This window comes from Pseudophryne corroboree, chromosome 4, assembly GCF_028390025.1.
Source record: "Pseudophryne corroboree isolate aPseCor3 chromosome 4, aPseCor3.hap2, whole genome shotgun sequence".
Taxonomy (NCBI): domain Eukaryota; kingdom Metazoa; phylum Chordata; class Amphibia; order Anura; family Myobatrachidae; genus Pseudophryne; species Pseudophryne corroboree.
This window is the reverse complement of record NC_086447.1, coordinates 418,142,053-418,154,142: the sequence shown is the minus strand read 5'-3', so window position 1 is coordinate 418,154,142 and position 12,090 is coordinate 418,142,053. Positions and strand designations below refer to the sequence as shown.

At 41.5% G+C, this 12,090-nt stretch overlaps 1 protein-coding gene across 1 annotated transcript in view; it reads right to left on the bottom strand.

The window, feature by feature from the left end:
- CD109 (CD109 molecule) overlaps positions 1-12,090 on the bottom strand; it is a 559,535-nt gene that overhangs the window by 362,050 nt on the left and 185,395 nt on the right. Inside the window, exons 9-10 of the mRNA XM_063916820.1 lie at positions 11,726-11,822; positions 9,693-9,834 (exon numbers count right to left, since the gene is read on the bottom strand). Of these exons, the coding sequence (XP_063772890.1) occupies positions 9,693-9,834; positions 11,726-11,822 (239 nt within the window). The remainder of the gene's footprint in view (positions 1-9,692; positions 9,835-11,725; positions 11,823-12,090) is intronic.

Below are 12,090 nucleotides of genomic sequence, written 5' to 3'. Positions count from 1 at the left end.
TTTATGTCTGCCCAGCGTGAAGCAGGGCGGAAGTGTGTAGCGGCGGTGGTGCGTGACACTGCTGGGGGTGGGCCAGTGTGGTGTGGGGAGCAGTCAGCGGCTGGGGGAGTGCTGCGCAGCAGTGTGCAGTTCAGAAGGCGGCTGGGGGAGGGGTGCCAGCCATCGTGCGCAGTTGCGGAGGTGGTGCGGCCGTTACATTGCAGTGCCGGGTGCCCATGCAGTGCCCTTCCACCCCTCCTCATCAGCAGCACTAAAGTCTGGGGGGGAGGAGCTGCTAGTAGAGGGGAAAGCGGCTCCTCCGCCCGCTCCGGCCAGGACTTACAGACTGGGAGCCGGGGCACTGTCTGGCGGTGGCATACAATGAGTCAGTGTGACTCATTGTAATGCCAGTGGATAGTGGGCCTCTTCACTGCGGCGGCCTGAGGGCTTGGAAATTCGGCCCAGCAGTGCCGTTGCTCCAATGGGGGGGGGGGGGGACTGCCTTGCCGCCCCCAGCAGGTGCCGCCCATAGGCAGGTGCCTCACATGCCTAGTGACAAATCCGGCACTGCCCTGATACTTGTTTCATTGGTGTCTGCTGACGCAGCTATGTTTATATACCCTGTCCTTGCCCTATATTGTATTGAATTATGGAATTGTAAGTCACTGCCTTCTCGTTTTTGCTTATTTGTTTATGTACTCTGTATTGTGTGCTGCGGATCGCTTGTGGTGCCATATAAATAAAGGATAATAATAATACTATTCATTTACATTTCTTCAACATGTCGAGCCCTGTACAGGAAACCATTACAGAAGCAACCAGTTGTGACTGCCTCAAGAACAGCACATGTCTCAGACATAAAACTGCCAAGGCTTTGGCACCTGGGAGGACAGGCTTTTTAAAAAAAAATAGATTTAGCTATTTTCAAAAATTGTAATCATTTAAAAATCAGGAGTGGTGCAGGTCTAACGGGACAAATTGCAAGTCTAAAGTGCAGAGGTAATTTAAAGTGACTGATTTACCATCTACCAAGCTTCTATACAGCTCCAAATACTTGCACAACAAACAAAACTTTGGGCCTAATTCAAGATTAAAAGCAAATGTATTAGCAAAAGCAAAGTTGCAAACATTTGCAAAGTGAACGCAAATCTGCACACAAAAAATAAACACGCCCACAGTGCAAACTAACAAAAAAAATCCAAATACACAAAAGAGGAGTCACCCTGAAAGCTAAGCAAACTAGCGTCGGAAGCAATTCTTCTACAGTCTCTTTGCAGATTAGCATTCATTTACACTAAGAGAACCTCTGCCTTAGTGTTTCCAGTAAATTAAACTACAAACACAGGGTAATGTGCATGTGTTACTGATGTCCTAAATTGTAAAGCATGAACAGTTTGAATGATGCACTTAACCAACATAAGCTAAACAAAGGAATAACCTCAAATTCAAAATGCATAATGGTCAAAAGCCAGCAGCTAAAATGGTGAGGCAGCACACAAGCTGTGTGTGATATTACTAGTGTGCGTAGCTCTATATCTGCCAAGAATCTGCGTTGACTTTTTCTGTACTTTAAGCTTGTCTACAGTATCTGCAGATATGCGTATGGACCGCCCTGGACCCAGGTACAAACTCCCACTACACGACGATGTTCCGAGCCCAGATTTTTAAACTTGCGAGACTGCCCACATACACTCCTCCGCGACGTCTTTTTCACACTGTTTAGTGGAGGGGTTGTTTTTCTGTGCAAGTTTGCAGAATAACTTAGCGGAGGCGAATTTTCCTCTAATCCGAACGCAAATATAGCGGCGGACATGCGTTGTGTGAATTTTAAGCATGCGCAGTGTATGATTATCGGCAACTGCAAATGCATTTGCTTTCAACCTTGAATTAGGCCCAAAGGGGGACATTTACTAAGCAGTGATAAGAGCAGAGAAGTGAGCCAGTGGAGAAGTTGCCCCATCAACCGATCAGCAGCTCTGTATAATTTTATAGTATGCAAATTATTGATGTTACTTTAGTGCTGATTGGTTGCCATGGGCACTTCTCCACTGGCTCACTTCTCCGCTCTTATCACTGCTTAGTAAATGTCCCCCTTAGTCTAGTACACAATACAAAACCAATGTCTATTACACAATATAGTACTATACCCCAAGCACATTTTAGTTTAGTAATATACAATAGGTGTACCTTGCCACTGGTGTGAGTCCCTACATGTATTTTGTGGTAAACAGGTCTGTTAGGATTAAATGAAAATGGGAGCTTCTGAAGTAGCTTATAATAAGAGTAAACACAATAGGTAACAATAAACACACTATAATGCTAGATAAAACATGTACAGAACAATATTCAGACTTAGGATATCACTAAAAACACATTTTAAACCAAGTATTTGTGGGAAAGCATTGTAACATGGCATAAAGACATACAATTCCTATCAGGTTAAAGTAAATGCAGTAACTTTTAAAAACTAGTGTATGATCAAATTCGCAAAAGTCAAAAAGATAATAAATTAGTTGGAAAAGTCATGGTATATGTCCTTTCTTCTATAGTAATAGGTCTAACTATCCTTGTTATAATGAAAAAAAAGATTTTCATGAGTGACAAATATAGCATGCGCACACACCACTAAAGACTCTTAAAGACTTAGGGGTATCACAACTTGGAGAGAGATACAGTGGAGAAAGATCAATAGATCTATTTACTAAACCTTGGAGAGAGAAAGTGGACGGAGATAAAATACCAGCCAATCGGCTCGGTCATTTTTCAAACGCAGCCTGAGTGTAAACTGACAGGAGCTTAATGGTTGGTACAATTTATTTTTTTTATCCCTCTCCACTTTATCTCTCTGCAAGCATTGAGACATATGCCCGTTGATTTCTTGGTTCATGCTTATCTGAAATTATAGGTAACAAATTGATTCTCTAAGAGGATTGAGGAGCTGTATTAACACTGGAACCACTGAAGTCTTAAGTCTTGCAGCCTGATTTTGCTATTGTTAAATACGCTCATGGCGGTAAATGGATTCCTTCCTGGTGGTATGGGTGTATGACATTCATACATACAGTGTAGCTGAGCTTCGTTTAGTATAAGTGCAATCATTTTGTAAAATAGAGAATTTTTAAATGACCCACGATCGTTGTTTGTAGGTCCACTAGGGTTGTGGCATAACTCCAGAGGTTCTACCTGAGGGGGAGGCATTCAGCTGTAAATCCCTTCCATACTGGTCACTTTTTTGTCATATAGACCAGTTCTTTATACAGATGCAGTAATTGATAAGATGTTATCATTGTAAACTGCAAACTTACTACAAAGTGGAACCTTAATTATTTAAACTTTATAATATACTTTTTCCATCTTCCAATAATCAGGGCAAATAAATAACTTCAAATAAATCAATAAATCAGCATCACTTTATTCATAGTCCCATGCAATATGAGTTAGATGTAAAAGAGTCATGGATAAGGGTGTTCCCTAAAGGGAATGCTGCAACAAGAGATAAAAAAATATAGGCTATGATTGATACAGTACATAAATGCTGTATTATAACAGGATGTCTATGGATTACAGGTGATCAATATGTTATGTTATACTGTGTGCTGTATTGTGTAGGGAGATATGTAGGTAGTTTTAAGGTAAAAAAATCTGATGATGGTAATGTGAAGAGAGTAATACCATTCCCATAAATGGTACTATATGAGAAGAAAAACCCTTCGGTAACCATATAATTTCATGGAACAAGTATATTGACAATACACTTGTTATCTGGAGGGGATGACATAATACATCAAAAACAACCAAAATGAACTTTCAATTCACAGGTAAGACTAGCAAACATGAAGTCAAATTCCTAGATCTAAGCATTTTCATTGAAAATGGAAAACTTCCCATGAATATTTTCTCAAGACCTGTAGACTCATTCAGGTCGCTACGAAATACACAGAAAATCGCAAATGAGCGATTTTCAGCAAACTGTGCATGTGCCACGACCACTGTGCACGAGAACGCGCTATCAAATTGCGATCGCATTCCAGAGGGATGCGATCACACTTTGAGTGACAGCAGCAGGCATTGGGAGGGCGATGTTACGGTGTTGCAGCACTTTAAACTCAAGCCTTCTTTCATTCATAGCAAATGAAAAATGTGAACTTTCCATGGAAAGGATGACATTATCTGAAAATATTCTCAAGAAAAGTAACCATTTAGGGTAGTATAGGTTGCTGAGGACTTAAACTCTAGCCATGGACCCCAGACAGCACAGAACTCTTCATATCCATCAGCAACCAAGGTCATCCATAGCCATATAGTAATCAAGTCTATCAAACCATTTTGTAATTGTAGGTTGGAAAACAATCCTCCAATGAATGGGAATCACTGCTTTAGCAGCACTATTAAGGTGCTTGAGTAGGGATTTTCTGTATTGTGCAATTGAGCCGGGTGCTAGAATTAAAAGCCAGAAGGAAGGACCGGTAGGAGAGGCCCTGCCTTTAATTGTAGTGGACAGTGAGGAAACTTGTGCCCAGAAGGGTCGCAAAACCGGGCAATCCCAACAAATATGTAGAGGGGAACCGCTAGGCTGGTTACATCTCCAACAGCTGCTAAAAACTCCAGGAAAACAAATTTGCCAGAGCTATTAGACAGCGAAACCATCTACACAGGACTTTAAATTGTGTTTCTATTATGGACTACAGTAACTCATAGAACATGAAAAGGTTGTACGAATTGTATTCCCAGCTCCCGTTCCCAATTCTCTGTAAATTTAGGAAGCTTCGGAAAGGAATGCTCAATCAGGAATGTATAAACACTGGAGAGGAAATGTGCCGGATGTACAGCAGCCAGACACGGGTTCCCAAAGGAGGTCAAAGGCCTGCAACTGGCCACCTGCAGCATTCCACTCTGGGCAAAATGCTTAAGTTGAATGTATCGCCAAACTTCAGGATCAGGCAAAGACCAAACAGCTTAAAAATCACCAAAAGGCTGCACACCCGTGTTACCCACCAGCTGGCCGACATGTGACACCCCCATCTGTAGTCACATTTTAAAAGCAACTGTCGAGGTACCTGGGAGAAAGTCAGGGTTGTCAAACAATGGGATCCAGAGGGAGAATACTGCATAACCTATTCCAGTGTAAACAAAAAATGACTTAGCGCTATCTGTTAGATAGGATTCGTGCACAACTAATTAATAATTTTAAAAAGAACACACAGATCAATAGCAGCTGTTAAAAAAGGGGGGAGTACTCTACCCTTATAAAACACAATACATACACACAAATAACAAATAACTACTGCTTTGCAAATTACTTTATAAATTGAAGAGAGTCAGGAGACTAATCCATTAGCTGTGCTTGAAAAGCTTGCCTACTAAACATTATTATAAAGGCTTGGAATTGTATTGCACTTAGTAATATAATGTACTGCAGGATTGACCGGCATCTATGTTGAGATTTATTAATAAATGTTGAGTTTTTAATTGTGTTAATAAAAGCACACACTTTTTTAATAAGCGCTGTTATTTGTGTGTATGTACCTATTCCAGTACTTTAACTTAGGGCCTATGGTAGGATGAGGAATGATAGTGACCTTGGATCAACATGAGTATACCGATAGTAGAACCGGGAAGAAATGGTTCCCCCAAAAATCCAGTTTGCCCCCCTCTTGTCTAACCCAGCCCCCCCCCCCCCCCCCCCCCCCCCCAACAAAATCTCTCATGAATGGGAAGGGACTGCAACAAATAAAGCACCCTAGACAGAACATTCATTCTCACTATGCTGACCCTCACAAACCAGAAAAAAAGTTTTTTTCCCTCCATGTTCCAAGCTCAAGTCTAAGTGCAGAAATTATCAGCATGAGGTCGGGATAAGTCGGCATTTAAAACAATCCCTATGTATTTTAAACTAGAGCAATGCCATGCAAATGAAAAGGACGGTTTCAACAAGGCCAACGAAAAGGAGGGGGTCGTCAGATTGACAGCTACTGATTTTGAATAGTTAGCTTTAAAATTTGAAATCAGGCTGAATCTTTGGAATTCGGCCATCAGGTTGCGGATTGATATAACCGGGTTGGAAAGGATCAATAGTAAATCATCGGCAAACAATGCCAATTTATATTCAATGTCATCCATCCTGAAGCCCAAAATATCACAACTGGACCTAATAGTACAAGAAAGTGCCTCCATACAAAGTATGACGATGAGGGGGGAAAGGGGGCATCTCTGTCTGGTTCCATTATGAATCGATACCGACTCTGAAAGGGTACCATTGATCCTAATAGTGCAGAAAGGCAGGGATAGAGCCCTAATATCCTAAAAGGCAAGTAGAACCCAGACCCAAATGAGTCAGCAATCCATGCATAAAATGCCAGTTGATCCTGTCGAAGGCTCTCTCAGCATCCGTAGAAAGTAGAATCGTCAGAATAGAGCTGTCGGAGGCCAAAAGTATAGAGATCAATGACCTTTGAAGTGTTATCACGAGTATCCCAGCCTGGGACAAAACCTACCTGGTCAGAACAGATGTGCATGGGTAGAAAGGTTTTAAGCTTATTAACGATCAATTTAGCAAATAGCTTGATATCTACATTGAGCAGCGAAACTGGGCAATAGCTTGGGCATTGGTCTGGGTACTTGCCCTCTTAGGGTATAACGGTGATATGGGCCTCTAAAGATTGGGCATAAAAACAGCTATCCACAGAGATATCATTAAAGGCCTGAAGCATTTTAGGGAGCAATGGTTCACGGAAGGTTTTATAATAAAAAAAAGTGAAACCCCATTCTTCTATGGAAAATGGGGTATCAAGCCAACCCTGTTCTGCTAGGAAAAATGTGGGAAAGTCAGACTTGTGTAAGTACTGGGCAACTACGTCCCGGAAGGAGGCAGTCTCGTTGGGGTTTTGGGGTCAGAGATATTATACAGCTTTGTGTAATAAGAATGAAAAACAGCTGTGATATCACAGTGAAAGCCCAGTGCTATTAAAATAAATACAAAACACGTTTTAAAAAAAAGTTTTTATTATACAGGGTCTTAACCTGGGGAGCAGTTGCCTTTAAGCTCTTTTTCATGGCCGCCACCTTCTCAAGGCTTCTGGTGTCTTCCTCCGGCATCTTCACCTGATGGGCGGCAGCCTTTCAGCTCTTCTGCATGGCCGCTGCCCCCCCCAGGGCTCTCGGCGTCTACACCTGGGGGACGGCAGACTTTCAGCTCTTTTTCATGGTCGACGCCTATCCAGGACTTACACAGTGTCTTGTTCAGTAGGTCTTCAGTGCTCCTCCTTCGTCGTCAGACTGACGTCGCACTGACTCATAAAAGTCAGCCAGAAGGGTTGGGGCGATAATGCGGCGAGACATGATTGGTTCATGGCAGCCATCTTGAATTTCAAAAATGACGCTGAGGTGCCATTTTTTAAATTGATACAGCTGCAAAACTCTGCAGAATCCCCCATCTCGGATCCCTGTACGCCACTAACGCCAGCACCTCCGCATCATCATGCCGCCTATGACACCCGTACCACCACCGCATACTGTCATCACTGATGCCCGCACCTCAGTCGCATCACCGCCGCTGACGCCCGCTACCCACCCAGTGATGACAGCGGATCCAGTGATGGATCCACTGGCCAATCACAGTTTTCTCATGACAGGAGCGTACTTTCATGGGTTGATAGCACGTCCCTGTGTCTACGAGGCACTTTTAGAAGTGCTGCTTTCCATTGTATTTTCAATGGGCTTTTATAGCCTGCGGCTCGGCCCTGCCACCTGCTTCGCCCCATTTCCCTTTGACAATGGGAGGCACCAGTATCAGTGCCTCCCAAACTCAAAGTACCTGAAAAAATTTTTTTAAATAATATAAAGGAGATGCTTATGACCAGGGACGAACTGGGGCCTATTTCCGGCCCTGGCATCCCTGTGAGCGCAAGTACCCTAAAGGGGGCATGTGCACGTGATGGGGGCACGTGCGACTAGCAAGGGACTCGCAGCACATCCCCATATTGCAAAGCAATGGGGTACTACGGATGGCGGCGGCGGCAGCAGGGAAAGAACCAGATAGCCAGGAGTTGTGCTCCACGGCCTTCCCAGCTCTCTGTAGACCGGACCGGACCACCAGCCCTTCTGGCTTTTGCCAGATAAACTGTGCGGCTCTGCTTATGACACAGAATATGTGTCATAAGTATCTTCTTTGTATTATTTTAATCATTAATGACAGAGGAGGCACTGCCTCCCCTGACTGCAAGTCCCTGGTAAAAATACAAATTGTCCGATTTGCAAATAACTCTGTAGTTTACAGTGAGGAAATCTGAACAGTTACTGCTGACTTATCAACAAAGATTGCAAAGCTATTTAAAGTTACTCCACTTTGCAGATGGATGCGCATATTCCTAATTACTCCCAGCCATGTCATGTGAAACGCGCTGAACTGCATTTATCCATAAGGCCGGGAAGGGATCTGTGAGTTCATCCAGCGGCAAGCCAGACAGCAGCACTTAGGACTCTGGGCCTAATTCAGACCTGATTGCAGCAGCAAATTTGTTAGCAAATGGACAAAACCATGTGCACTGCAGGGGGGCCAGATATAACATGTGCAGAGCATACTTGCCTACCTGACCCTCTCCATGAGGGAGAAAATGCTCTGTTCCTGGACTTTCCTGGTAATGTATGATTGCCATCACCTGTGGTGAAACACCTTTCTTATCAATTAACTAGCTCACCACAGGTGATGGCAATCAAACATTACCAGGAAAGTCCAGGAACAGAGCATTTTCTCCCTCATGGAGAGGGTCAGGTAGGTAAGTATGGTGCAGAGAGAGTTAGATTTTGAGGGGTGTGTTCAAACTGAAATCTAAAATGCAGTGTAAAAATAAAGCAGCCAGTATTTACCCTGCACAGAAACAATATAACCCACCCAAATCCAACTCTCTCTGCACATGTTATATCTGCCACACCTGCAGTGCACATGGGGCCTAATTCTGAGTTGATCGCAGCAGGAACTTTGTTTTGCAGTTGGGCAAAACCATGTGCACTGCAGGGGGGGCAGATGTAACATATGTGCAGAGAGAGTTAGATTTGGGTGGGGTGTGTTCAATCTGCAATCTAAATTGCAGTGTAAAAATAAAGCAGCCAGTATTTACCTTGCACAGAAACAAAATAACCCACCCAAATCGAACTCTCTCTGCAAATGTTATATCTGTCTCCCCTGCAGTGCACATGGTTTTGCCCAACTGCTAAAAAAATTCCTGCTGCGATCAACTTGGAATTACCCCCATGGTTTTGCCCATTTGCTTACAAATTTGCAGCTGCGATCAGATCTGAATTAGGCCCTCTGACAGATCCCAATGTAAATACAGCACCACCCACCTAATGGAGATTTGATTTATTAACCACACTTTCAGATAGGCAAGGACCAAGAAACCATGGCTTTAAGGAAATGTAAGCAGTTTAAGCTATCTTTATCACACTTAAAAACTTTTTGGTAAAATACAAAGGATGGTTTGTAGAAATATAGATATATATACAAGGATTTTTCAAATTAAGAACTCTCCTCTTGACTTTTGCTACTTTGATACCCATGTTTTATTGTTTAGTCTTTAACTCACTGATAGATATCTTAAATTAAGCTACGAGAACATAAAGTTCTGTTATGTATAATATGTCCAGACTGAAGCAGAACTAAATGTTGATAAATAAAATACGTAAGTTATTAAGTTTTCAATTCATATTTGGATTACCTGTAAGATCCTCTGTGACCATGACTACAACATCGACGGGACCACTGAAAGTTGTAGCTACAGAATCAGATGGTGTATGCTCATAGCTTAGAAGCTTCTTCATCTCTAAATTAGTGAAGCTAAACTTTAAATAACCGTTTATCTGTAATTGTAAAAAAAATTGATACAGCATAGTAAAAGGATAGAAACTGAAAATCAAAAACCAGTAAAAAAAAATAAAAATTATACAATATACAATATAAAAGTTTAACATTTAAAATAATAATAATAATAATAATAATAATGCTGCACTGCTTTTGGGCAGTAAATAATATTTGGAACAATGTACTCTCATACTGTAAATTGTAAGGATATTAGTAGTTACCATGAAGTACTACTACCATATAACAAAGCCACAGAACTTTGAGATAACCTGTAATATGGGTGTGGATCATAGGGTCGACCACACTTTGGTCGACATTTTTTTCTAGGTCGATGTGGTCTCTAGGTCGACATGTACAAGGTCGACATGACAAAAGGTCGACATGAGTTTTTTTGGGGGGGGGTGTTGTTTTCTCCTTAGAGTGACAAGAAACCCCAATTAGTGCACCATTTTCGCTCGCCATGCTGTGGGCAAGGTGCCTTGCTCCGCTACCACTGCGCTTGGCACAGGTTACAATTCCCAGTTGTAGTCCACGTGGATCGTAAAGCATGAAAAAGAAAAAAATGGAAAAAAAATTAGAAAAACTTATGTCGACGTTCTGTCATGTCGAGTTAGAACATGTCGACCTAGAGACAATGTCGACCTAGAACCATGCCGACTTACTTACTGTCGACCAATAGTGGTTGTACTAGACATCGTCGACCTTTTTCTACGGCGACCTAATGACCATGTCGACCTTTTGACCATGTCGACCTAATGCATGTCTACCGATATTGGTCGACCTAAATCTTGTCGACCTAATGACCCATACCCATAGGAGGTTATAATTCCTCATAATTCACCCATGGTAATTTACGCAGATAAACAAATGCACAGAAATAAAAATAAAAATATTTACTTTATTCTGCATTCTGGCACAAAACTTTGCACATTTTAATTTTTATTCGCCTATACACTCATAATTTTTGTTCCACACAGAATTCCACAATCTTTTTTATTATGCCAAGACTTTTTCCTTAGTATAACTCTTTGACACCAAAGAGAGAATGAAATTACATCATTATCTCAGCAGTATTTACAGACCATGGGACATATGCAATAGGGTCCTAGTTTTCCGAAGGTGCGGGATGCCGGCCCATCTCAGATGTTTTTTTAAAACAGCAATCATTTAAGGCAAAACCAGGTGAGCTGGCATCCCGCACTTCCAGCAAACTTGGACCCTATTACATATGCCTCCATGAGCAAGATTCAATTAGTTCACGTAAAATGCCCTGTGCTCATTTGTTGACATTATGTGCATTTTTCAGGATATTTTACTCATGTATCTCAATTAGTAACGGTCAGGGCTGTATTATCCATTAGGCTGAAGCCTAGGGGACGCACAGGGACTCAGTCAGGAAGTCAGTCAGTCAGTCAGGAAGGAAGGACAGGCTCGTTTCTGCATATGAATGCTGTCTGACATTGGTGACGTCTTTCTGCTCAGGCATAGATTATGCTTTTGTGAGCATGCTTAAGCAATTTATTTATTTTGGGACATACAGTAAGTATCTATAACATATGCATGATGCAAACCAGGCACATAAGCTACTGTTGTATATTGGAAGGCACCTTGAGATGTCAAATTCTATTATAGCTAAATTTTGCCACAACTTTGGCCATCTCTACTATAATCCTTTGTGAACATGTGATATGGTTATATGAGAAATAAAATTTTAAACCGAGCAAGGAGTCTGCTTAGCAACCACAGTACTACACTTTTACACTGCTAGATTTTCACCTGATTGTGGAGAGCCAATTTGGCAAGTACTGCTACTACTACCATTTATTTTTATGAGTGTCTAATTCAGAGAAGTGTATATATTAACAATTTGTTATGAACATGTATACTTACCTCAAAATTTTTGGTGATATTGTTTTTCCTCTGATAAACAGCTGTATTCAATAAGGTAACAGTCAGCTTTCCTTTTACTGGCATTCCATAGGTATATCTACAGTACAATTCATCACAAATGTTATTATCTAAAAAAAACTATTTTATTGTAATGTCAACATATTGGTCCACCGTGTGGCATAATAAAATTGTTTAGAAGTAGAAAATTGCTTTTGTTTCTTTTTCCACGAAAGGTTTGAGAATGCTGCATGAAACAGAGGAACGTCGTCCAACTCCTATTTGGAATTTGGTGAGCAATTCATTGGAAAACAATATAATGTGTGGGGTAATTATTTCAATAAATATTTTTGTATGTGTTTTTTATT